A 26620-nucleotide genomic window follows, 5' to 3' on the forward strand; every position below is an offset into this window, starting at 1 on the left:
AAATAACTGAGCCGAAAATATAGGAATCACATGTTGCTGGGGTGGACATCAAAGGAAGGGCTACGCTGGTTTGCATATTCACCTAACATGACATCAGGGCAGCACACGCACAAGCCATTTAACAGGCTCATCTGCAAACATCATGATGTCATCTATGTGGAGCGCAGGATGGACCCATTTAAGGCCAAGACAGAGCTTAGAGAGCTATTCAAAGTGAGCACTAAAACATACTTCTGAGCTAATCTCATATCTTCACATTACAAACCTGTGCTTCCTTTGGACACCATTTCCAATCCCTCAATACCCCTGGGCATACCTACAGGTATTCCATAACAAGCCTTGTCTCGTTTATCACATTGCTTTGACATCCCACTGGTTCTGCTAAAGGCAGAAATAAAAAAAAACTTTAAGGACCATGGATGTTTTAGCCAATCACCTGTAAAGCACATCATGTGTTTTTAGGTTGGTTTTCAGTGCCTGAAAGATTCTTTGTGTCTTCTCTGTGATTCGCCGTCTTCACTTCAAACACTTCTACACTCATGAGGAACTTGACCAGTAACGCACTAATAACATTGTCATCTGTTACCCAAGTTAAATTTAAGACTTTTTAAGACTTTTTTAATACAGCATAGAATGCAAATTAATACCTGTTTCACCATCATACCGGTCAAAATATGAAACTATGATGGAAAACCCGTAGGGACAACATGGCCTAGAATTTGTTATTATTTAGTTGTTTAGTTGTTTAGTTATTTAGTTAGTTTAGTTGTTATCATTTGTTTCAGTATATCCCATCAGTATATAACAAGAATTCCTAATGATATAATCAATTAAGTTAACGCAATCAGGAAACGTATAAGTGGCAGAAAATGGATGGATTAACAGTTTATCTTCCACCTAAAGTGGGTGCCGCTGCACCCTGGGGTGCCTTGAGGATGGGCCAAGGGTACCTCAAGATATTTATTATCATTGTTAATTTATTGTGTGTTTTTAATGTTTTTAATGTTTTACCACATTAAAAAAATTGGCTAAATTTACATTAACTACGTTTTATGTAACATTTTCAACGTTACATAAAACAAATCAGAACAGAAGCAAAAAGGTGCGCGTTCCCAACATCATATATGTGTGATCTAGCTCTGTCATCACTGCAGATACCCTTAAAACATTTGTGCTGATTTTCAAACCATCCTTTGAAAAATGGCTAACTGTATTGTAAAATGCACACAATTTGTAGGTAATGAGCTAAAACATGCAAAGCATGAGTATGACCCTTTAAGCTATATCCCAGTAAAGAAGTGGTACCCTTGCCATCTTCAGAAATATGGTTGAAATTTAGAGTGTGAAGGTTGTACTGTGTGAAGGCAACTGTAAATGAGCCTCATTGCACATATGCTGCACTGTGGAAAAGTAACTTGTTTCCTGTCCACTTGCCCTCTCATTCATCATCTTACCTCAGAACAGGATGACAGGTAGTTGTAGACAGTGAGGGGAACTTTGGTCTGCTCCCCTCTGATTAAGCTGTAGGGCAAAGTGAAGTCAACAAAGAAGGGCTTGAAGGTATGAAGCTCTGCTCTCTTTGCTAAGCCCAGCCCCTTTTCCTCTGACAGGCCAACAGCTTCTGTCACCCATGTGGTGATCGAATCCGGAACGTCCAATCGCAGCTCAGCTTCCCCGGTTTCAGAGCTGTAAGTGACGCATGTTGAGATACAAGTTGAGTGGCAAACTTAATTGGACAATGAAGGAAAAAGATTTTAGCATCCTTTCATGGTCTTATACAACACAAGCAATAAAAAGGCACAGACTACAAGGACAGGCTTGATGAAACAGTGTAGATTACTTTTATGTTAGCAACACCTGTATCAACACCAACACCTGCACCAATGTAACTACAGCAAACACTCTAAAAAGGATAGGTATGAGGGACAGTCAGGTGTTGACCCGATCTGTTTCTTTGAATGAAGTGGGCTGAGATCATTATTGGCAACCCATATTTAATGTTGGTCTTGGCAAACTGTCACAGGGCATAATAAACTTGAAAAACTGCATGTACGCCCTTCCTTTTGATCAAAGGTGCCCAAAATCCACTTTAATAGACTTTTAAGGGAAATCAGAGCTTTGCACTTCACAGGAAATTAGGCAGAGCTGAAGTCCCATCCAAAGGAATCAAGCATATGGAAATCTATGGGCAGTTCATTTATATTGGCAGAAAATGAATGGAAGGAGCTGTTGAGAAAGTGACAGTCTGTTCCAAGATCGCCCAATTTAAATGAGGCACATTCACACCCAGAGGGGGGAAGTGCTGGACGCTGCTGGAGTGATGGAACATCAGTCTTCTTGCATACAGGGTCGACTCGCACCTTTCCTCTCCTCTCTCATTCTTCTCTTCTCACTACCATCTCTTTCCTTTCCAGCACCCCTTTCTTATCCTTACTTTCCATCTTCTCTTCCTCCTTTCTTTATCTGCTTATCTTTCTTCTTCTCTTCACACCTCCTTTTCTCTTTTCTCTTCCTGTTCCACCCTACGCTCCTACATCTCCTCCTTCACTATATGAATGTTTCTCTCCTTTTGTCCCCCGTCTGTTTCATCCTTTTAGGTTTTTGTATGTTTGCTCCTCTCCTCTCCACTTCTCTCCTAAATGTTTTAGATTGTGAATAAATCCCATGTAAGTATAGACAATTTGGTCAACCTGATATATCTAGCCATAGGCATGTAACAGAGACACATACACACACACACACACACACACACACACACACACACACACACACACACACACACACACACACACACACACAAGTGAAATATTTATATAAAGATTTAAATACCTGACGTTGAGACAGTGCCACACCCAAGTCTCTGGGAAAAATGTACGCCTACGCTTCTCTGCTCTGCAACCAAAACACAAGCTGACATCAATAAGAGGCTTCAGCTGCTCACAATAAAACAACACCATAATTGGAAAATGTATTATTCTGAATTCCACGCTGACATTCGATAAGTCACGTCATGTGTTTAATGTTCATCACTAGAATGAGAAGTATTCGTGGCATTAAGGAATGCAGACCTTAAATATAGACAAACTAACAAAACAAATTTCTTTTGTCATGTTTTTCTCTGCTGGTCTATTACTCATTTTGGAGACCTTATTCAACCCAAGAATGACAATACTGAAATGTGTATTGCTAGAATATAATTCCTGGGAGCATTAGGTACTTATTGCTCTCTCATGGGTTTACTTTCAAATTAATTGTTTTCAGAAAAGTAACTGCCCTGTGTGTGGTCCAGTCACAGTAACATTTCATTAATAACTTGTTTTCTGCCATTCGGCATTAAGGAGAGCGGAATAAGTAACAGGGGAATTTAAAGAGTAATACATTCAAATACCTTACTGGTTATAGAGACAATCCTAACACATAAAGGCCATCCTAACATTGACAGGCCATGGGTTTAATCTATTACATAGTCACTATGTTCACACTAGCAACTGAATTTCCTTGAGCAAGACACAAAATCCCAACCAGCTGGTGACATTTGTTAACTTTGTTGTACATTTATATTTAGTAACTTGTTTTATTAACTTTTAGATAAAAAATTATGGACTTTCTGCGCTTTTTAAATCAGTTAAGAAAACTTTTCTAAGAGCCACACCACAGCTGGAAGAGAACTATACTTGCATTTTTAGGCATCTCAGAGTTCAGAGTGGTTAGTTGATGCCCAGAGACTACCTCTGACCTCTCTATAATAGGTCCTTTACCTGTTCGTGGGTCGAGAGTGCATGGCAGCCACTAAGGTGGAGGTGTGCGGCTGGAAGGCAGGAACAGCCTCGTCTGTGTACATGCCTCCACTCTGCCGGTGGTTTAAACTCACCATATCTGTCATCACAACCAGCCCTGTTTCCTGTGTTAAACATACAGAAAAATAAAAACATACAAACAGATTACTATTTTTTATCCCTGTACCATCACCGTCGGCTCTTTAACTAAGTGTGTGTTCTCACTGTGAAAGCAAAGCGTGCATCCTTGGTGATGTCCCAGTGCCATGGGAACACAGAGGACCGCCTGCGTCTCTTTGACGACAGCCCAGGCCACCAGAAGTGTCCGTCATCTTTAGGAATGCCGAAGGCATCTGAAACGTCAAAATCTGCCAGCTCTTTAAACACCTGCACAGAGGAAACACAGTGATGTAAGCAAACAAGCACAGTTATATACACAAATTCAGCTCTGAGTTACATATATAGCTTGTGAGGTAATATCTAGAAAGAAAAGGATCTATTAGTAAGGTCAAAAGCTGTGACACTTTAGATTCACATACTCTAAGCAAAGATGTATGTAATGTAATAGTGAAAAGAGACAAATATATGAAGCTGGATTTTCAGTTTGAAATAAAAGCTTCACTTGAATGCCAGAATTTCTTTTTACTTGTTTTATGAAATAAATCAGTTAGTTAATAAAAGATTAAGCCATATTTTAAGGTGGACATAATGATTGTGAAAATCACTGCAAACCTAGGACCGACCTTGTCTGGACTGAGCTGGAAGTCAGGCTTTAATAGATAAAGACTCTTATCCACAGTGGCCACACACACACAGGAGCCTTTTTCTCCTCGAACATGCAGGGTCACAGGGTCCCCTGGCATGGACTCATTAGTTGACAGAGAAACAGACACCTGCGAACCAACCAACATAGTTCATCAGACAATATGTTAACCACAAAAGGAGCCTTTCTATGGACCAGCATGCATTTAAACAACAAGTTCTTTAGACCACAATTTTGTGCATTAAACTCCAATGGTTGGCAGTAGGGATGCAACTAACGATTATTTTAGTTATTGATTATTCTGCTGATTAATTTTTAGATTCATTGATTGGTCAAAGTCTATAAAATGTCAGAAAATAGTGAAAATGCCAATTTTCAAGAGCCCAAGGTGACATCTTTGAATTGCTTGTTTTGTCTGACTACCAGTCCAAAACCCATACAATACAAAGATATAAAACAAATCCTCACATTTGAAAAGCTGGATCCAGTGATTGGCATTTTTTCCTGATAAATGACATAAATGATAAAACTATTATTAAAGTTGTTGTTGATTTATTTTCTGTTGACCTACCAATCAATTAATTGACTAAATGTTTCGGCACTAGTTGGCAGTGTTGCTTTATAGTTCTTCAGTAGCAATGTTTGTATCATTTACAGCAGAACATCAACCCTATAATGCTAAATAGTAAGATTGGAAAACTACAGGCAAAGAAGGAGGGATGGTGAGAGTCGGTCATAAACTTTCACGTGTCAAAATTGTTTTTCAGCAGCGCGCAGTCACAAATTAGCCTGTTAATCAGTTCTGCTGCCTTCCTTTCACCACTCTGTAACCTGTCATTCTCTCCTGTCACGACCCCACTCATCTGCCTGCGGCCTGCATGGCCTCTGTCTAATCATGCCCTCACAACCCCCTCCTCCAACACACACACACACACACACACACACACACACACACACAGAGTGTTGTAATGGCATACCAGGGAGCTGTAAATACTTCAGGGAGTTAACTCCACCTAATGCAGGCAGGAACTGGGGAGCTCTCCCAGGCCAACACAGCTGTTTGTTTACAGACATTACACTGTAGACAGAGCTGGTGCATGGATACTTGGGCTCAGCTCCAAAATGTATACAAAGACTGCACCCTTTTTTCCAGGTTTTTAATTATTACATAATAAAGCTATTTTTATAATAACTAATTTATATCCAACAACAATGTTTGGGCAAGGAACATACCCAGAGTTAGAGTAAGTTTAATATCTTAATGTTAATATAGGGTATCTTAATGTTAATATAGGGTAATAAAGGCATATAAAAGGCTTTTCTCTGGATAAATTTAATTAAATAAAGGGGATTTTTGTCTATTCTGTTTTCGCCATGTTGCAGCGAATAATGCTGATATAAATCAATGTCAATATAAAGCCCTTCTGTGTGGAGTAAACCAATGTGCAGGAGAAAGCTGTGAAAAAGGCCTTAGACTATCTTTACAATGTACTGTGAAGCCTTATATTTCAAGATAATACAAACCTGGTTCTCAAAGTCGGGCTGGACAGGGATTTGCAGACTGTCTGTGACGCCTTCGCCGTTTTCCCTCACGTAGTAGACCAGCAGACGGCTGAGGGGTGCCATGCTGTGGCTAACTGGGAAATGTAGATATAACACACAGCTGTCCATCTCGGCCTGGGAGGAGGAGCCTGCAACACCTGGCAGAGTGACGGCAAAGGGCATGACTATGAAGGTATCCGGTAAACTGATGTTGAAGACATCTATGATGAAGATGCTCGGACACTATATCATACTCATAAAAAAAGATCACAGGGCTTGTGTGAAGCTTTAATAATGTGCTGGTTGAGGCATAATGCTCAGATATTTTAACGTCTAGTGCTGAGAATTAAAAAAACATAACAGATATCCTAAAAGGATTGAAGAAGGGTTTCTTTTTCTATCTATTAAAATCCAGGGGATAAAAACATACTAGAGGCAGAAGAAGGCGGCTGGGTGGTGTGAAGGTTCTTGTCAAAGGTGACTGTAGCCCTTTTTCCTCTGTGCGAGGCTGTCAGGTTGGCTGATTGCTGGCCTGATAGGACGATGTTCCCCCTTGATGTCACCTCGTAGTGTAGGGTGAAGTTACAGGGACAGGTGGATTTGAGAGCAACTTCTGCTTCTTGGCCAACCTATGCGCACAGAAAGATGCAAATACGCTGACATTATCATGTTACTGATGATAACCCGTAGCATTGTGAAGTACAAAAACATTATTTTTAGAAAAAATTGTCCAAAATGAGGTTTGAACCCAAAGCAGCAATAATGATGCTGAACATATCAGTCCACATTCACAGGATTTTGCCTGGAAATTTAGGCCGTAAGGCAGCACTTACCTTAAGTGGGGCGCTGGGGCTCTGAATCTGAATGTGACACCTGCTGGGAGAGTACCAGCTACTGATAGACAGGTAGCTGGGCAGGTACTGGTCTCCCACTGTCTTGCCGTCAATGGATGTCACCTTGGTCTATGTCACACAAAAAAAGTTCTTAATTTTTAAAACGATTTGCTTAAAATTGCCTTCTCACTACTACTACTACAGCCACTGACCTCTAGCCAGACATACTGGGCAGCAGTAGGGATGGAGGGGATCTCAAAGGTGGCCTGGCCATACTTGGAGATCAGTTCGCTGGTGTAGACATTGTCCTTGGGGGTCAGCTCTGCCTTGACACGCACCCTCACTCCATCAGCAGGGCTCCCATCAGGATAGGTCACCTCAATCTACAGGCAGAGGGTTAACAAACAGTAGGTGGGAAAATACAAAAAGCAAACAGGGTAAATATTAACCAATAATAGCCTAATTTATCTATCTAGCTATCAGCTGACAAATATTAACGCTGGTTTTGTTTACTTTAGTACAGTAAGAAGTAGTACATTGTTGTGTGTCTACAATGTCAAAAACTACATTTTGCTGTCTCACCTTCCCTTTGTAAGGCAGACCAGGCTTGAACTGTTTGCGTGTGTCTTTGGAGTACTTGATGTCGATGAGTTGTTTATGGACGGGTGTTGAATCATCAAATGTGGTTTGCCTGCTTCCATCTATGGTGGTCACTGACGCCCAAATGCTCACAGTGCCCCTGAAATGATCAGCTACATCCAAGGGCATCATGTCCTTGACACACAGGCTGAAGTTTGCAGAGCCTTTGATCTGAGAACAGTAGAGGAGTGATCTGGTATTGTGAATGTGTAGAACATAATTCTAGTGCCAGGGTTCGGATCACCCATAATAATAATTATGTACAATGTATGTATGATAATAATAGTTTTTGCGGGGTGGATTGGGGAGTAGGGGGTGGCAAAATTCAGCCCCAACTACCAATTCAGACAACACAATCAACAATCTTATTTCAATACCAGCATTAAATTCACTAATAAATTCATAAACAGGAGCATTAACACACAGTATCAGGATATCTGTTGACCAGGAAATAAATAAACTAACCTCCATGGTTTTAATCACAGGTTGGCCCATCTCATGACGGTAGTAGCCAACACCATTCACTGTCATATTCACTGTCAACTTCCCTGCCACTGGTTTCCCAAAGGTATACCTGTACAACATTGATATGTCAGACCTCTACATCTACAAGGCAGTCAAGGTCAGGGAATCAAGAAACAATTAAAAAGCACAATGAGTGTAATCAAACAGAGCTACGGGTACCACCGTTTTAAAGATGGTGAGCCAAACTAAAGTGCCTCTCACAAAAGACGAAGGGGACTTTTGTTTGATCTGTTCTATGCTGAATTTTAAGTGGCTTACCTGGCCCTGACAGTGGCTTGCTCGCATGAGTGCAGATCATGAATGTATTGTGGTGGATCAATCACCAACTCAAACTTGGGCATCACTGTGAAGGAGGTGACAGAATATTACTTTAGTTACATATTCTACTTTGTGGTGTATTTTTTGTTTTATTATCTTTTGTACTCCTTATTAGTGGCTTTCTGTCATGTTGGTGATACATAAAATAATGTTATTCTATAACTACACTTGCAGTAGAGTGCATTAACCTCATGTTGCTCCTCTACTTGTCTCTAAAGATGTTATTTCTGAAACACTAAATGGAGCTTTTAAAGTTTAATTTGCTCCACAAAGAAAAAAAAATAAACATGGGATATCGACATATCATTACCAGAATTAAAAACACAATAAAGAACTATAGGGCAATTGAAAGCCTAAAATGTAAAAAAAATAAATTAAAAAATAAAGTACTCTTGATAACCAATGCTATAAACTGCTGTGCACAACTATCTTGTGCAGGGCCTCACCATATTTCTGCACTTCAAACGACTTGTTATAGGTATGGCCTTGCACCTCCACAAAGATAAACCACTCTCCAAACACAGGCTGGTCCGACAGAGGGAAACTCATGTTCACAACCCCTATAGGACAGAGAAATCTAATTAAAACCTCCAATCCCTGTATGCTTGATAGTGATTAACCATTTACGTACCACCACTGCAGAGAACTGAATTAAATGAGCAGGCCTGGAATTATAGTATGTGTCCAAAATGGTACAATGGTACTTTATCACTCCAGTAAAAAAATATTACCTAGAGAAACACTGCAATGAAATTTGAATCTGCAGGCTGGACAATTATGGTGCAAATACATTGTAGAAGATGTGGCTCACCACAGCAGATAGATTTTAGACCTTTCCACTGGACCATCCTGGATCCTCTTGGATCCTGAGAGATCAAATTAGAAGTTCAGAAACCAGTTTTAAGATTACTCATTTCATATTTAAGTGTTGAACTAATGAATGTTAGTCAATCATTTGCATATTGTCATTACACAGTGGCAATGTCATATATTGTAATTGCTGAGTCAGGTCTAACAGTCCTTGAACTGAACTTGACCCAGAGACCGGGCTCCTGTCTCAGATCACTGTCAATACTTTTACAACTTTTCCTCAGGTGATACATAGGCCACAGGTAAGAGAGTAGTAAGAAGCAGCAGCTTGTTATTTGCCCTACAAACATCTCAAGATCTGGGAAGAGAGACAATAATTGAGCTAGGTCAGTTAAGTACGAAAGAGGGAGACACAGTGTGTATGGGGTTGCAGGAGGAGCCATTAAAGACAAAACCAAGAGAAGAGAAGAGAGAAGAAGAGATTTCTTTCATGTTGTTTATCCTTGTACTGTTCTAAAGGGCACCCTGTTATCTATGTGAGCTGCCCTGACTTCTGCTCTGTAATCTCCGACCAGGCTGGGAACTAAAATTGCCACTGTCCCCTGGGTGGTCTGGGCAGCCTGCACTCACCAAAACATACGCCTCAATCTGCAAAAAAAAAAGAAGAAAAGACAAGTACAAGACGTTATGAATTAGATACAAACTATAAAGCCTTCAGAGGATCCTATGCCTTATCCCAACACTTCTACCCACTCCTTCCTTATCCAACAATCATCCATCTGTGAAAGTGAGTATTGCCCTTTACCAGCAGCAGACCTTTATAGCTGCAAACATCAATAAACCGTCTGTCTGCACAGTTGCACAGTATATTTGGAGCCATTGCTGACATTCCAAGAGAAATGACTCTAGCTTGGCTTCTGTAAATAGGTAACTGTACATTTTTCTGCACTCACGGCAGACTCTCTTCTTAACTCCAGCAATTAGACATGGAAAAGTATGTTCATGCTAAATATTATGTTGTTCTATTGCTGAGGTGATATGGAAAAAAAGGTGAACGTATCTATTGGATAACGTAAACAGAGATTTGGACATTCAGAATTTGTATTTTTTGCAATACAAATTTTCTTACAAATCCCTTTCATATTGACTAAAGACTATCACTCAATTCTTTATTGTTTGTTTGTCCATTTGCCATGAGTGGTGTGTAATGTTTGCAATGTTTTTAGGTGGATGTGTTGGAGGTGCAACTTTATTGGCTTTAAAGTGACATCACTTTTGAATTACCTTGTCATTTACCGGCCTCAGGTCGGGGGTGACTGTGTACACATTGATGAGAACTAAAGGCAGAAAAAGAAACGCAATATTGTAAAACAGTGGGTTTGCATCTTTTTAACAAGAAATCCTTCATGCATATGAACATTATCTAGTATTTCTGAAAGTCCTGTTTGGATCAATGAATCTCTGGCCCATCACAGACCAAATTCTAAAAACTTGTTGCTTAAACCGAATTGATTAAATTTACTGTCTGAATTAATTTGATGGATTAAAATGCTATATCTCAATCTGAATACACCATAATACCAGGATCGGGATTACATAATCACAGCACTTATCTCCATCTTTGTTCTTCAGTTTGAACCCAGCATCAACATGACAGCATCTTTTGACAGATTTTCATTAACCAAGTTTTATTCTATGACAAAACCCTAAAAATGAGCCTCAGTTCCCTGCATTTCTGTGCAGCGATTAACTGATTAACTACCAGGTGCACTATGAGGGAACCTTTATGTTTGGGTTTGTAGACGGGCTTGTCAGTCTGGATGAAGACAGTCGTGCCCTTGCTCTCCACTGTGACGGTGGTGTAGTTGTGGAAGATGTAGCCTCCCTCTGTGAGGTGACGGTTCCCCCACACCTTCAGATGGGCCTGGCCTCTTAGCCCAGAGGGAACCTGGTGGCATATACACACACACGCATAAACACACACAAAAGCAAACACAAAGAGGATCAGGGCTGGATTTACCAAAAGTAAATTAGGTCAATGGGTGAAGGATTGAAATGTTTACTCTAGGCTGCTGTACACAATTCAAAATGCCAAGCTATAACACAGCACACTACACATGACTGTATTTCACGAGAATGAGGGTGGAGGTTACAGGGAGGAGAGAGAGAGAGAGAGAGAGAGAGAGAGAGAGAGACAGACAGAAGGGAAGAATCGAGTTGTGTATACTAGATTGATCTATTCCAGCCTTCGGGGGCGGCGGACCATACATGCACGTCAACAGCTGTTGCATATTATATTGAGGCTGTTACCTTATTCCCAATGAATGAGCAGAGACAGATGTTGCATTACAAATAATGTTAGTGTTGATTTGCATGTTGCCTGAGGAATGTGCACACAACGGACAAGGGGCTCTCACTACTGTGCAGCTGTCACCGCTAAACAGCACCATGCATTTTAAACATCTCTGGAAAGCAGCATGCATATACTGCTGAGAAAACAAATGCAAACTAAGTTGAACACAGTTAGACTCACCTTTATTTTGATGGTGCCTTTGTCTAAAATAGAGACAATGAGACATTTGAATTTGAGAATTTTCATATACTTATATCAGTTTTATATACTTATATCTCAGTTCTCAGAAATCTGTATAAACATCTGTATGATACTATTAACATCCAGTTATGAGCGCCACTAGACTGTGGTTGAGTTTGCCTGGAGGTGTTCACCCTGGGATAGCAGGAAATCCAGCTGCAGTCTGTCTCTATACCACTCTGAGGAATAGCTAGCACCATCTATTAATGGTGCTGTCAAACAAATCACATACTGTATACACTAAGTGGCTGGTGGGATGGGCTGAAATGATGCCTCCAATCAAAGATAATGTCTATGAAAACCATAACTGGTCAGGAGCACACAGTCAGGGCAGAGATCAGTCAGGCTCACGTTGTGTGTGTTCTTCAATCTACGTCAATGTTTTTGCCAGCATGCCTGCCTGTGTGATCTCAACATCCTTTGAATAAATCACCCAAAAAGGGGTGTCTCATAGCTCAACTTGTTAGTGCAAGTTTTCTTCCCAAAAGTGATACATTGTGCCAGTGTAACCTCAGATTCAGAATTAGTTCTTACCGAACACTGAGCCGTGGCTGTGAGCAACCGTCTGTCCCTTCACCGACAGCTGCACCTGGACGCGTGTTTCTGCTTTTGCATTAAAGATGGTTACGCTCATGCTCTCCTCTACACCTGCTCGGAACACTGAGGGTGCAGCGACCAAATAACCCCTGAGAGAAGAGCAAGGTGGAGAAAGGGGAGATGGAGTAAGATAAAGAGGAGGGAAGGCAAGGGGGAGGGAGGGTGGGCGGTGAGATGGAAGGAGAGCAGAGGACACAGAGGTGGAGAGAGAGTAGAAGTGGTAAAAGAGAGGGAGAGGTGGTGGCAGGAGGTAAAGTAGAGGTCAGAGAACAAAGAGACATGAGGAGGACAGAGGTAAATATATGCTGCATATGAAATAATATGAAGAGCATCACTGCTCCAATTTTAGGTGCATTTCGGCTCTGATACCACTTCCCATTCCTGATTTTAAGTGAATGTAATTATAGCTTTGTTTTGCAAGAAGTCATACAGGTGAATTAAACATAAAGTCACATTTCCCCCTCACTGTTTCCCCCTGACCTGCATGCACATCCACAAGAAAATGCACATACAGACAGGGGCATTCCACTGGATTTGTGCAGCGAGATCAGGTTTAATTGCAACAGTTACCAGGGACACAGTACCTGTCGGCCAATTAGCTTTCTGCTCTAGTGTTCTCTTTGGGTGGTCCAACACCTCTGACCGAACCTTGGTGTCTGTTTTGAAAAATAACGACTGAGATTCCACACTGTCACTCTGACATTTAATTGAGGGAAGGAGCCTGTCACTGAGGTCACAGAGCAAAGGTCATTCTTTGATGCTTATCAACAGTTTGGAGAAAAAAAGCCCAATTTAAGTTTTATTTGGATGAAAGAATATACCAGCTGGCGCTAAGAGGCTATATCTCTCAGGTAACAAAGATAGGACAACAGGTGCTCTTGTTAGCATGGCCGATACAACTAAATTGGTAGAGTGTGGTCTGTTAGGGGTTATGTTAGGGGGCATGTGGAGCAGTCGATAAAAGTGTCCACCAAATAATGTGTTGTGTTTGAGTATCATTCAGTTACTTATATTATTTGTCAGCATGTGTTGATTTGAGAAAAGCAGACCCAGTCCCAAATTAATTATGCCACCCACATGTGGCAGACTATGTACCTGAAACAATATAAGCCTAAATATTTCCTTGTTTGTTTCAGTCCTGTCCCAGTCATTCCAACGCTAATGTTTAAGGCAAATAGGCCTGCTCACCCCCTGAAAACTTTATTGAAGATCACACAAATTAGGAGTGAGCAAAGCCTCAAGCACAAACCCAATTGCATGCCTGAGAGAAGGATCAGGTGGTTGGCATTACAGCACTACAGCATTACAGCCGGAGGCAACAGCAGTTCCTGAGAGAGAAAGTCATGAGAAAATCCCCTGGAAAATAAGGCTTCGGGAGAAGGAAGATAATACGAGGAAATTGACTCTGTGCGTTTGATCTACAGTGAGTTTAACCAGCTCTTGGATGAGCCTGGATCAGGTGGTGGAGACCATGCTTATTTCAGTCACATGGCTTGATGTACTCAAGTTCTCATTGTTTTTGCCCAACTTTTGTCCTCAGCTGAGAGCTGGTCAGTGACTGATAAGGCTTTGTGTTCTCTTTTGTAGGTGAAATCTTTAACAGTCAGTTCCTTCTAATTCAGTCACATGGTTTATGTTCTTAGCCTTTTGCCCAAATTTCACCCTCATCTGTGCTGTTTAATACTTGACAAGGATTTAAGCTCTCTTTTGTGAATCAAGCCTGCATTTGTCAGCAATTCAGTAAATTTTGTTAATTCACTACATAGCGCTGTACTGGACTCAGGATTAAGCTCCCAAGCAGCTGACAGCAGCCTGACTGATGGCATCAAAGAGCAAAAAGTCAATTTTACCTCTTTCGCCTCTGGGTCTGGATGGATAAACTTAATAAAATAGGCTACTGCCAAACCCATGAATTTACCCAAAAAAATTGTCATTATCTTAATTGGCCTAAGAAAACTTCTCAAAAAGCGGCATATATTCCAGCCATGGCCTATGACAACAAAATCAGCAGTGCAGACTGCCTCTCAATATACAGTATCACTTTGTGTAACGGCTCACAGGTCCAATAACACAGCAGTGACTGAAGAACTCTGAAAAAACTTGAATGGCAAGGTGTTGTGATAGTACAATGTCATTGTCTGTAATGACATGAAATCCTCCATATTCACAAACAATGACAATTAGGAGGGACTGGTCATGTAGTAAATATTACATATTAATGATCAAGATGCATGCTACACATATTTTAATTAAAAGACTAATGTTGCTATGACCACAGGTCACATAGATTGAATAATCAGTCTTTTTCCACTTTATTTGAAACTTGAGGCTGAATTTCATGTTTTATATATTGCAACTACCGGCTGAGAGCTTTGGAAATGCTTGCAGTGAGTTTAAAAGCACTGCACTACACTTCAAAGACAACACATGCAACACAGGCTACTTACTCTCTTTCTTGTGCATAAGTTCTGCTCACGCTGCAGATGAACAAAGTCCATGAAAGACTCAAAGCTGTCAAAGACAACCTCAACATTCTGGCCTCAGTAACCGAGATAATGCTGGATATCGGCTCTCCCCTCTGGAGGAGGTTGGATCTTCCAACTCTAATGAAAAGTTAAATGAAAGTTTAAACAGTCTGTGTCTGCAGCCCTCTCAGTCTAGCTATCATTGAGGTTGGTTGGCGTGATAGGTGTGCAGAGCTTCGTCCGGAACCAAATATCAACTTTTTGTAATCATCCCACTTCGCCAAATCCAATTCCAAGCAAATCGTGGTTTTTTCCCTTTTAGAGCCCAGAGTACACGGACAGTCCTCTCCCATGTGCCTTCACCCGCCCCGGTTCCGTTCTCTCATATTTCAGCATTACAAATTGTAAGCGTCCTCCCACTTCTGCGAGCAGAAATGTCACTGTAAAGAAATGTTTGACATGTAAAATCCGTACAACTCTCGCTTCCCAGATTGTTCCTGGTGATTTCTTTCAAGTCTGTTACTCCAGCGAGAGTCAGGGGGCGATCGGCGTCAGGCTGCGCTTCATTCACTGCAATACCTCCTCACTTCTGTGCTGCGAGAGCATGACTAACCCCAGTGTAAGGAACGGCACAGAGCCTGCAGTTTGAACCACTATAAATTACCTGCACATTTCACATACTTTTGGTTCTGTTGACATCTTAAAGATCTACCAGCGACAACCAGTTCCTTTTGCGTTGGAAAACATCACAAGACTGCCAAGCCGGAAAACACAGTTTTAAAAAAACAACACAAAAGAAACATTTGAAGCAGGCTTATCTAAAGTTTAGTCACATATTTTGTACTTGTTGGAGTGCGTTTGTGCCCTATACGGATATTTGCTGCCCTCAAGTGGTAAATGAGCTTAAATGCAGTGCAGTCTAAAATAAAAAGGACCAAGGCATTTCCATTACAGGTAACAAAATTTATTGAAATGCTTCTGAGGTACTGCATTGACGAGAATAAATGAACACTGTTGCACAGTAAATTTTCAAGCAGGTTTTCTGAAATATTTCACAAAACACAATATGGCATTAACATAAAATTTAAACAGTAAACAGTATCAATATGACCAGTTAACAGTAACAATATAAAAGTAATTCACATCTTAAAGTAATTCAGGCACCAAGTGCATGATGAGGATGTAAAAGCACATTCAAAACCAAGAGGGAACTTTGGTTCTGGTGTTCAGCCTCTCTCAGGTAGAGCATGGCAGACCCTTAGCTTAACAACAACCCCGACCCTTGAATTGAACATAATCTAAAACATTTCATTGGTAAAACATACTGGCGTGCATCCTAGAAGCAAGCCCCATGGCTCAAATACGATAACAAGAGTAGAAAGATTAATTCACTTAATGACAACACAAATACACTGCTGAAGTGTCCTTAAACAAGACTTTAAATCCCTGCCAGTTGCAGTGATCTTCCAGTGAAGGGACAGGAGCAAACACAATTTCCCTATGGATACCAATAAAAGCATCACATTACTTGTATTACTGATTTACTCCTCATATTTGTCTCAAGTGCAACCGTGAATTATGTTCCCAATAGTGAGGTCTCTCTGTTTCTCAGCCACTATGTTGTGATACAGTTTGCAGTGCAGTTTCCCTTGTTCAGGCTCAGTGAATGCAGCCTTGGAGAAAACCACTTGGTTGTCCTGGTTAACCTCCACTCCATACTCCTGGCAGAGTCGGGCTGTGAGTGACATGTCTAAAGACAAGAGCCGAGCCAGTCTGTCAAGAGGAAAACGACAGTTGCGGCTGCTGTATCCGTGGCTGTATATTAGCAGCAGATCCCTACGACAGGCCACCAGGTGACGGTGCAGTGCACAGCTCTGCAGGAAGTTCAACCTCTGAGCCAATCGGAGCAAACATACGGGGTTTCGCTCCAGAAAAGCTCTGTTGATGGACAGAGCGAGTGTGATGGCAGGAGAGCTGCGGAGCCGCACAGGGAGCTCCATGATGTGCTGCGTGGCACGAGCTGAACCTGGGGGAGACGAGGAAAAAGAAAGCAGGCATGAAGAAATTATTCTAATCATGTTGCAAGAACACCTTTCAGGTGACTAACCTTTAAAATATCTTTCAGAAGCAGGATTATTTAATCTGCTGATCAGAAAGAGCTACAGATAAAATTCAGACTCCAGTTCTCCCACCATTGAGTATGATAACAAAATCTCTTTTTTCTGTGTGAAAACCACTGACTGGGGTTACACTCTTTGTTGCCGATTATGAGGGAAGGACTTCTCAACAGACAAACTTTGATCTCTGCATCAACAGCCTGCTTATGAAACACTGAACTATTTGCATTTAATTCATATGATGCCTGGACATGCATGCAAATACACCAAAGCAAAAACTCTTTCAAGTATTAAACTATTAAAACACAGTAACCAACCCAAATTATAGAGCAGACCAAGAGCCTGGAACTCTTCCTGGTTGGGATGCGGTCCAGTTCCAGTTGCGTAGCAATTCAACAGCCAGCTCAGATTCTCCTGTAGGTGTGTGTCGTTAATGCGTGGGTCGTAGAGCCGCAGGGGCTCACCACAGAGCCGATAAGAGGCATAGATGAGGAAACGCACCGTCTGCTCTAAAATGGCTACGCAGTTCAACCCAGACACCCTCTGGATGATCATGTCCTGCTTCACACCACGAAGCCGATCAAAGACAAAGCTGTACACCTGGAAGACAAGTTAAATTGTAATACAAGCATATATGTTCTGAGGAATTATATTTTAATGTATTCATGATTGCAACTTCAGTGTTACAGTGTTTGTACTGGGCTAGTAACAAAATTAGCCATGTCAGAATCAATTTTACGAGCCTTCAGCCTAGATCCTTCATTTCTAATGTTTCACCTTAGTTTTTCTACAAAAGATTCATGTAAATTCTAGGGCCACTGGTTACTAAAGTTTTGTCAGTTTGTTAGCCTCCATAACACACAGCTTGTGCTATGTATATATATATATAAAAAAAAAAAAAAAAAAAAAAAAAAAGGTCACATACACACAAGCTGAACAATTGCACTGTGCGTCCAAAAGCCTAACATTTACTCATTGCTATATGGTCATTTTGGGCCTGTTTGGTACTCTAAAGAATAGGTTCCTGGACATGTATCTTGTTTTGGAAGAAGCTTACATGAAGCTGTTGTGTCTGTCTGTGTGTTAGAATAAAATAAAACGTAATTGATGTTTCAACTGTTATTAAGGGTTTGTAGATAATGCTAAGTGAATAATTCCCTTAATATATGAGGTACAGTTTTTCTTGACCAGATTCTAATTAACTGAGTGACGAAGGAAATTATGTGTAAATACTACTAGCCTCAGTCCAAGCATTCAGATTATGGTAGGCAGCGATGTCATCAATAAGGTAACACACAGTTTTCAGCAACACTGCAGGTGGACGGAGGTCAGTGGGGTTCGTTGAGTCTTTCCCTGCTGCTGGTCTGGAATACTCTTTGACAGCACGCAAGGGGTCTCCCCTGGGCCGTCGATCTCTTTCTGTGCCTGCTAATATCTCAAAACGGTGAAGGCGGTTCTGCGCCTCACGGTCCTGCAGCTCACGAGCGGGGCACATGGTCTGGCAGGTCCCCCTGGGCACTGTTTCTTTCCCCTGCTGCTCACGTCTGTCATCCACCTCCACCTCCTTCACCTGTGTTTTGCCTGGGCCTCGCCATTGCTCTTCATTTCTTTGTCTCCATTCTCCTCTTTCTGGTGCACCCCTCCGCTGAGAGTGAGAGCTGCTTGAGGGAAACAGGTTTGTTATTAGCTGAAAATGTAGTCTGATAAGATGCAGATACAATAAGCATACACAAGAACGGCCTTTTCTGTTGTGTGGTGGCTAGGGGTGTAACGGTATGTCTATTCGTCCTGAATACGTTTGGTACAGGAGCATTTCAGTTTCCTAGTTAGTTACGATGGGCGACTCTGACTGTCAAACTGTATGCCGACATGGTTGTACTTACCTTTTTTCTGTAGTTAGATATTTCTTAAGTAGCGTTAACACAAAATAGATTGAAAAAGTTAAGTTATCTTACAGTTTAGAGTACAGTATGCTAATTAACTTTTTCTTAACCTCCTATTCTTTTTGTATTTTATGGACTGACACATCAAGAGACAGTTATTTTCACATACAACTTATACATGTACCACTACTTATCAATCTGTGAGTTAAGTTCGGGTTTAAGTTAGTTGCATTTTGTCCAAACTTAATGTTAACGTTAGTCCATATGCTTTAATAAAACTGAATCTGAAATAGAAAATTATCTGTTTTATCTTCGCTGCCATGATAGCTTTATCTGAGCTCTTTGTTTTTGTTTGATGCATTTTCTAAAGTGATGCAGCAAAGGACACAACAGCAACGTTTTACCAGTTGTTAGTAGCTGCTAACCACTATAACGTACTAGTAGATGTAAGTAAGTTAGCTAGCTAGCTAGCAGTTGTTGCGACTATAATACTATCAGGCTAATGTCTTGTCAGTAGCTAGCTACGACCATGAAATACATCCATAGCTACGAGAGATAGCTAGCTAACTTAGCTACCAACGAGAGATAACGGCGAATGGCGTTTCTATCGAACAATACGTAAGTTACACGAAACAAGCTGTAAACATATAATAAAAGACATAGCTTTGGGATCCATTTCCTACGAAATGCTTAATATATGTTAAATAAAACCCATGTACTCACACGCGACGATGCGTTCTACTGCGGTTCATTGGTCCTTAAGAAAAGACCGGTCGTCACTTTCCAGCATCAGCCAATAAAAATGTATCATTGTTGTTTTGCTATAACGCCACATCCGGAAATGGACGCGATGGTTTAGATCTAACTTTTATACAGTATATGGCAGGGCTATTCAATTACAAATTCAATTTGGTCAGATTTTAAAACCAGGAAATGTAGATGGGCCAGACATTTTCAGCAGCCTATTTAAAACCTCTTTTTTTGTTTTTGGTAACGACAAATTTTAAACAAAGGCAAATTAATGTAATACAAAATAGCAGTTTGGAGATGGCGGTAAAAGAAACAAATACTTTCCAGTCCAGGTAGGGTTAAACTGACGGTTTTCATATCAAATTTACGTTTCAGGGTTGACAGAGACATACTTTCAGTAGAACACTTCCAAGCTACTAAGCGTAGTCGGAACTCACGACAAAACGTTGATTTGTGACATATGATTGGCGGTGCCGGTACATCCATTAACATCCTGCCCGATCGGTACTGCGCATGTGGAACTTTCAACAGAGATGAGAAGGAAGCGAGATGGCTCACCCGTTAGCTACTTCCATACTCTATATATGTAGTTTATTTTGTCATATATCAGATGTATGTATGCTGGGCCACTCGGAGGTTGTTTCTGGGCCGGATGTGGCCCGCGGACCGCCAATTGCATAGGCCTGGTCTATGGTTAAGATATAGTTGAGAGCAGGATCTTTGAATTCAGTTATGTATGGTATTGTTTCACCATTTCCAGACTTATAAAACTAGCCCCAGTTTGTGCCTCTCGTGTTAAATTTAATTGTAATACACAAGAGGCACAAACTGGGGATAGAAGAAAACATTTATATTACTGGACTTCACACTGCTTCTAAATCAGACCGTTAAATTAATGTGATTGTTTTGTTAAATCAAGCAAACCTGACTCTAATGTGCATTTAAACTTGTCCATGCCTTCTAACTTCTTCTCACATATTTGTTTCCCCAGAAAAAAGATCCATTAAGATTTAGATATTTTTTGCAGCTGTATTTAACACAAAATAAAACTGACTACCTTGTTGGATATTGTGCTTCTCATTGATACACCCACATTATATTTTTACTGTTTTCTGTTCTATTTATTAACAATGTTTCATGTATAAACAGCATCAGTCATTATTCAACATTTACAATATGTCATAATACAGCTGCAAATAAATCACCACAGTATACATAAAAACAAGACACAAATGGTACAAATATATCCAAAATTGGGGAAAATGGGGTGGAGGGGTATCCAAAGTGCCTGTACTGTGTATGCCACGCTGAGTTGTATCCTTCACTGTTTGTGGCAGTAGAGCTCATGGGTTCTTGCAGTGCCAAGCTGTTCCTCCTCCATGGCCTGCTGGACATGGATTGTATGGCGGCAGACCAATGAGAACAGCTCCAGCAGCTCTGAAAATGTGCTAGGAAAATGGAAAACACCAATGTTTAAGCACAAGTGCAACCTGGTCAAAGTAAGGATGCATTTTTAGGTGCTACTGAATACTTCCCAGGGTTTACTTCTATAAAAATAAAGTAACTATCCTGTTTCCACCATATAAATACAAAATTAATATCTCTTTAAAGAAGACTTTGTCATGAACAGTTTTGACAGAGCAGTCATATCATACAGTAAAATCCTCTGGGAAGGAGCAAAAGAGGAATAAATCAAAAAAGCTGACAGCAGACCATGTAGTCACAGCAGTTCTCCGTATATGTCCCTACCCTGAAAGCTGCTGACTGATGTCCTTTGATGTCATTTTCATGTCCCTCAGGCACTCTAGAGAAGTGCTGTTGTCCTTATGATCTCCCTCCGTGCACTCCACCAGCAACGTCTCACTCTCCTTCAGGCAAGCCTCAGCTTTATCTAAAATGGGTAGATACAGGTAGATATTATCATAACATTTAAAATAACTTCCTGCAAAATACATATAACATGTAATTTGCTGTTTACAAGACCACACACACACACACACACACTTTACATTACATAGAATTAAAAGAAATTAGTTTAATTTCAATCCCATTGTGTAACAAATTGTCAAAATCCAGAAGCACATTGTTTAAAATGAAATTTCTTTTGTGAAGACCCTGAAAACCAACTTCTTACTATAACCAGTAAGTTCCTACAGCACACCAATATCTGCCGGAGTCAAAATAATACTGGTTATTTTACAATAGCGACTCCTGTATTTGATTTGTCTGTGCACCTGTCACTGGAGTGGACAGGACTATGTTGGAGAAAGGTGATATCAGATATTTCCATGCACCAATTTAAACTTACGAATATAAGAATCAGTATCAGATTATAGTTTTTAAATTGTTAACATATGTTTCCAGGGACAGTCTGATCAAAACATTTACACACAGTCCTAATGAAGCAGATAAGTGGAGTGTTTTGCTGTGTTGAATTCATTTATGAATCAATATCATTATCAATGCTGTTGTGTCTAACTTTAACTTATTTAATAACTTGTAACAACAACCTAGAAATTCCCTTCTGTCCCCGTCAATGCAGAAATTCTTGACAGGCAGTTCATGTCGGGTGGTGTCAACAGCTGTGGCAAACGATTTGTAGTCCTTTGTGAACTGCTTGGCAGCTTCTGCCACAGGAGTCAGGGCAGCAATCTGATAGAAAATGATAATATTAGAAGGATGAGAATCATGTACTCATACTATCTTACACACAAAACACACAGTGCATACTTTTTTCTTTTTTACATTTTAAAAAATTCTAAAAAGCATTTAAACCAGCTATTCACCAGCTGTTTTGACTGGACCTTATTATCAAATCAGCATTGATGTGTCAACGGAGTATGAGTAGAAAAGTGTCTCCAGCAAAAAATGTCTCCGTTTTTGTGTTACAATACTCTGCCATACAGATGGACATTTTAAATATATATTATGTAAAAACATTATAATTTCTAGCTATAAAAAGGCACTTCCACTCTGGGTTCAATATTCAGCTATGTTTGTTGCTGCTTGGCAAGGAGGTGACATTCACATGATGCCTATCATTACAATCGTGAGCAATTACACTTTGGGGGGTAAATACATGTTCTTCTTTCACGTAGCTATTTCAGCATGCAAAAACAAATTTTTAAAACAGGCCACATATTAAAAAGGTCACTACAAAGGATGTTGTTTCCTGACCTGCAAATCCAGAAGCTCATTCACCAGCCTTTCCTTCTCCATGAGGAGGTGCTGGTGCTTCTTCCCCTGGACCTCATTATGCAGCACTTCTTCTTCCTCCATCTCCTGCAGGATCCTTGCCTCTGCCTCAGCCTTGAGCTTCGCAGTATTGCTCTCCATCTTAAGTCAAACACCAAAGAGATAGAGCCAGATCATTTGCAGCATGGGACTCTGATGAAATGTTTATTCCCCACAGAACACAGTCAACACTAAAAACGACTTAGGTTATATTGTTTTATTTAAACACAGATTTAACAAAGCAGATACATTGAGAGCAGTTTTTAGCATATCAGGTACACTTATGTTAGACTAACTCACCTTAGCTGTGAGGTAGGCCAATAGGAATGTTTGCATCTCAATGAGCCTCTTCTCATTCTCTGGATTTCTCTCAGGTTCTACTGCATTATCAATCACTGTTTTATCTTAGAGAGATACATAAAAATACATGTTACAGGATACTCACATTTGTAAATTACTTCCAGCATTTTAGGGGTTTAAATCAGTTTACCTTTAATGACTGAAATATCAAAATCTGGTCGAAAGCAGTGTCCATCTGAGAAAGTGGACTGCAGAATACTCTTCCCTAGCAGTGATGGCTCCATTTCACGTGACACCATTGCTGTAAGGAAGATAACATAAAAATATGCTAAAATTATTCATAGTCCTCATTTAGACAATGTTACAGACTCAATCAGAACACAGGGGAAATAAGTTATTAAAAAGATCTTGTACTGCCGGGTTTCACTGCAGGATATCAACAATTGACTCAACTAAAATCATACACAATCCAAGTATCAACAGCATAGCCTTTACACCTAAAAATAAAAAAAGACCTTGTTTAAAGCAGTTAAAATACTTTAAAGTTAGCACCATTGCTGTCAGGGAACACTACAGTACTTGTATCATAAACAACTATGTGAATACACATTCACAATTATCACCATAAAGGGGACTTACATGCTGCTAGAGTCTGTGGGGCCATTGAGCGTTTTGGTGGAGTGCCCAGCTTTGGTTTGACACCACTGGGTTTAGGTGAGGAAGGCCTCGCTGGCACAGCAATAGACTCATTGGTCAGTGAGTTGCTCTGTTAACGGTTACAGGGGTGCAATGAGATACAGATGTGTAACATCAAAAGTGTGACAACAACATACAGAAAGAAATTAAGACACATGAACTGCATAGACACAAGGGAGGCAAAAGAAAAAAAAAATTTAACAAATCAATTAAAATTTTCACTGAATATTGGCAGCTTAGGTCCATATCCTAAGTAACAATACCTAATGTAGTTGGATTACCACAAGTGAAACACATACTGTATAGTTACATGAAAACAGAAAAAAAAAACGTACAAAAAAAATAGCATTACCTTAGAAAGAGATGTCTTCTCAGCAGCCTGCATATATCGAGACTTGACAATAGTCCCACTTGCTAAAGATTGATGAAAAGATAAAAGAAGGGAGGAAAAATGAAGCTTAGTTAACCCCAATTCAACACATCTGTGCATGTCTCACCTTTAAATAGAGAACATTCCAACATGGTCCAAAAGAAGCCAGTCAAGATGAGTACATTTACAGCAACTGTCTTGCAAAGCAATTTGTGATATTAAATATTACAAAGCAGAGTATAATCTAAGTTTTGGAACATACTGAGTACCATGGACGGACAGAAAGGAAGATTAAGTTACAGGAATGGTTTAAGAGGTTTCTATGTAAGTTATACTTTAATACTGTTCTGCTCTGACAACTTCCCACCAATGGAATCCTATAATCAACACAATTCAAGCTGATTTTAGGTTGGAGTGTCAGTATAAAGTAATCCTTGTAAAGGAAATTGGTTAAGATAGTTTTATGTCATGTTGTTTTCATGTCTGATAAGTGACAGCACTACTAAAAGGAACAATTAATTACGTCCGCAGACTCCATCTTTGTAAACTTATGCGAAAACTTACATTTAACACTTTTCTTCCCAGTTCCACTGTTGTTTGTTTTATTAGCATTGCTCCCACTTTTCGAGCTGCAAACAAACAAAAACGTAGCTGTCAAATTCAATAATGTAGAAATGAGAGTACAAATTACAACAGAAAAGTTGACTGTTTTATCCGAAGCTAAGCTACATGTTAGCTTAGCTAGCGTTAAGTTACTTTATTGTTCGAGTCACAAGAACACAGAGGCGCGTACATTTACTTTTCTAGCCTAGTTACTTATTAGCCAAATGCCTGGTCCAGCAGTGTGAAAAGGTGAAGGTGCTGCTAAATAAAATACTATATAGCGTGTTAACAAAAACGGCTGAGCCTGACGGTGTCGGTGTCTTCTCTACATCGAATTCTCCTGAAATTAAACTGGCCACGAATCTGAGAAATACACGACACTCGCTTAAAAGAAAGACACAATTACGTCAAAGACTAACGTTACCTTTTAGCGTCGGTGGAGGCATTTTTAAAACTACTTGGCACAGCTGTTGTTCTTCTCGACGCCATAATGTTTTGAAACAAACCGCCTGTACGCCACTTCCGTAAACCGACAGAAACAAGAAGCGAAACTTTTGTGCCGGTCTTCTTGTTCTTTGTATATTCGTGGCGGATTGCAAAGCAGCATTGAAAGTGTAGGCTTATGCTGACATCTACTGTAGTGGAGTGTGTACAGTCATACTCATAATACAAAATTATCTTAATACTGTTATATACTATATACTGTTATGTATAAATAAATAAATACTAATCTTGAATCCAGAATATACCACATAACTTACCATCAAGTTTTCCTTGAGTAAGCAACCCCTTAAAGGTCCATTGCTGCCCTGTTTTGTTCCAGTCCATGGCGGACCTGAGAGTTAATAATTATGCAGCAACCTGCTACATTCATAAAAGCAACAGTGACACCCCATACTGTGTTATTTAATCACTCATAGTCTTAAGAGGAAGTTATTTTTTTTTTATAATATCTCAGTTATTATTTTTCTCATTAGGGTAAACATGATCAGATGTGGGCTAATTTTCTGATTCACAGCTGGAAGCCCTACATTCAAATAACTTGCATATAATACCTCAACCCTCAAGTATCTGATCCCACTCACTAATTCATTGTCAGTGGTCAGACTCCAAAAATGTAAGATGACACATTATCCTGTTTTGATGTTCTGATTTTCATTTTATGAAGACGATGTTTAAGAGATGTTTTTATTTGGAGATACTGTCTTCACCATCTAAAATTATGAGACAAGCTCAATTTTGTTTGAGGGTGGATTTTTAGCTTCACTTGCCCTCTCTTCTTCTGCAGTGATATTTTCTTGCTCATACAGGGCGTAGGCATAATAATATGAACACTTGTACATTATAGCTAAAGAAATCTTTAATCTTTGTGATGAAGCTCGTGGTGTTGTCTTTTTTGAGACTGCAACAAAGAGGGGCTGATTGATGTATTCTGGACTATTGCATTATATTTAGGGGCGCCATTCAAAAATATATGTTAGAGAAAGAATTCAACATCTGCTTTGCCTTGACTTCAGGGGATGTCAGAAACTACAGTTGTTCTAGTAACCACTAGATGGGTGTAAGGGTCTGTATTCACTGTCAGTGTAAACACACATTTGGTGACAATCCTTTCGAGTTAAATATACTTTTGGTCTGTGCAGACTACATGAAAGATTATGTCTCCCTGTTATGTATTTGCTGAAAATAAAATCAATATACATTTATGTATCTATTCATATTGTTTACCATTTATTCCCTTATCAGTGTCATGGGGTGGTGGAGCCAATCCCAGCCAAAAATGGAGGAAGGCAGTGTAAACACTAA

General features: G+C 40.0%; 3 protein-coding genes across 6 annotated transcripts in view; all 3 read right to left on the bottom strand.

Annotated features, from left to right (window-relative positions):
* Nucleotides 1-15594, bottom strand: part of cpamd8 (C3 and PZP like alpha-2-macroglobulin domain containing 8) — a 43645-nt gene extending 28051 nt beyond the window's left edge. Inside the window, exons 1-20 of the mRNA XM_044198789.1 lie at nucleotides 14844-15594; nucleotides 12334-12485; nucleotides 11740-11762; nucleotides 10989-11154; nucleotides 10491-10543; nucleotides 9837-9854; nucleotides 9208-9262; nucleotides 8843-8956; nucleotides 8337-8421; nucleotides 8019-8127; nucleotides 7497-7724; nucleotides 7127-7297; nucleotides 6915-7043; nucleotides 6512-6710; nucleotides 6064-6239; nucleotides 4520-4669; nucleotides 4002-4163; nucleotides 3759-3901; nucleotides 2830-2892; nucleotides 1455-1686 (exon numbers count right to left, since the gene is read on the bottom strand). Coding sequence (XP_044054724.1) covers nucleotides 1455-1686; nucleotides 2830-2892; nucleotides 3759-3901; nucleotides 4002-4163; nucleotides 4520-4669; nucleotides 6064-6239; nucleotides 6512-6710; nucleotides 6915-7043; nucleotides 7127-7297; nucleotides 7497-7724; nucleotides 8019-8127; nucleotides 8337-8421; nucleotides 8843-8956; nucleotides 9208-9262; nucleotides 9837-9854; nucleotides 10491-10543; nucleotides 10989-11154; nucleotides 11740-11762; nucleotides 12334-12485; nucleotides 14844-14929 — 2514 coding nt within the window. The 5' untranslated portion in view covers nucleotides 14930-15594. The remainder of the gene's footprint in view (nucleotides 1-1454; nucleotides 1687-2829; nucleotides 2893-3758; nucleotides 3902-4001; nucleotides 4164-4519; nucleotides 4670-6063; nucleotides 6240-6511; nucleotides 6711-6914; nucleotides 7044-7126; nucleotides 7298-7496; nucleotides 7725-8018; nucleotides 8128-8336; nucleotides 8422-8842; nucleotides 8957-9207; nucleotides 9263-9836; nucleotides 9855-10490; nucleotides 10544-10988; nucleotides 11155-11739; nucleotides 11763-12333; nucleotides 12486-14843) is intronic.
* Nucleotides 15595-15809: 215 nt separating this feature from the next.
* On the bottom strand, nucleotides 15810-20086 carry sac3d1 (SAC3 domain containing 1). 3 transcript variants are annotated; one of them, XM_044198791.1, is made up of 4 exons: nucleotides 20049-20086; nucleotides 18219-18636; nucleotides 17296-17578; nucleotides 15810-16887 (listed from the first exon to the last, which is right to left on the bottom strand). In XM_044198791.1, exons 1-4 carry the CDS (start codon nucleotides 20069-20071, stop codon nucleotides 16421-16423), a joined length of 1191 nt encoding a protein of 396 aa, XP_044054726.1. In that variant the 5' UTR covers nucleotides 20072-20086; the 3' UTR covers nucleotides 15810-16420. The 3 variants fall into 3 exon arrangements, with proteins under 3 accessions (XP_044054726.1, XP_044054727.1, XP_044054725.1); XM_044198792.1 differs by lacking the exon at nucleotides 20049-20086 and adding an exon at nucleotides 19585-20010 and having other exon boundaries at nucleotides 18276-18636; XM_044198790.1 differs by lacking the exon at nucleotides 20049-20086 and adding an exon at nucleotides 19585-20010.
* Nucleotides 20087-20710: 624 nt separating this feature from the next.
* Nucleotides 20711-25394, bottom strand: haus8 (HAUS augmin like complex subunit 8). 2 transcript variants are annotated; one of them, XM_044198793.1, is made up of 10 exons: nucleotides 25239-25394; nucleotides 24776-24840; nucleotides 24194-24255; nucleotides 23785-23911; nucleotides 23336-23446; nucleotides 23146-23249; nucleotides 22789-22947; nucleotides 22122-22263; nucleotides 21361-21502; nucleotides 20711-21059 (listed from the first exon to the last, which is right to left on the bottom strand). In XM_044198793.1, exons 1-10 carry the CDS (start codon nucleotides 25301-25303, stop codon nucleotides 20933-20935), a joined length of 1104 nt encoding a protein of 367 aa, XP_044054728.1. In that variant the 5' UTR covers nucleotides 25304-25394; the 3' UTR covers nucleotides 20711-20932. The 2 variants fall into 2 exon arrangements, with proteins under 2 accessions (XP_044054728.1, XP_044054729.1); XM_044198794.1 differs by lacking the exon at nucleotides 24776-24840 and having other exon boundaries at nucleotides 25239-25324.
* Nucleotides 25395-26620: the final 1226 nt, after the last annotated feature.

The sequence above is a fragment of the Siniperca chuatsi genome, linkage group LG6 (assembly GCF_020085105.1).
Source record: "Siniperca chuatsi isolate FFG_IHB_CAS linkage group LG6, ASM2008510v1, whole genome shotgun sequence".
Taxonomy (NCBI): domain Eukaryota; kingdom Metazoa; phylum Chordata; class Actinopteri; order Centrarchiformes; family Sinipercidae; genus Siniperca; species Siniperca chuatsi.

Coding starts and splice junctions, on each gene's coding strand:
- sac3d1 (XM_044198790.1), bottom strand. CDS start 19,613: ATGAACCGCAGTAGAACGCATCGTCGCGT. Junction 18,637..19,584: donor AGTAGAACGCATCGTCGCGT/GTGAGTACATGG, acceptor TCCCTCAAGCAG/CTCTCACTCTCAGCGGAGGG. Junction 17,579..18,218: donor ATCTGAATGCTTGGACTGAG/GCTAGTAGTATT, acceptor CTTGTCTTCCAG/GTGTACAGCTTTGTCTTTGA.
- haus8 (XM_044198793.1), bottom strand. CDS start 25,303: ATGGCGTCGAGAAGAACAACAGCTGTGCCAAGTAGTTTTAAAAATGCC. Junction 23,912..24,193: donor AGAAGACATCTCTTTCTAAG/GTAATGCTATTT, acceptor AACCGTTAACAG/AGCAACTCACTGACCAATGA. Junction 23,447..23,784: donor CCCACAGACTCTAGCAGCAT/GTAAGTCCCCTT, acceptor TCTTCCTTACAG/CAATGGTGTCACGTGAAATG.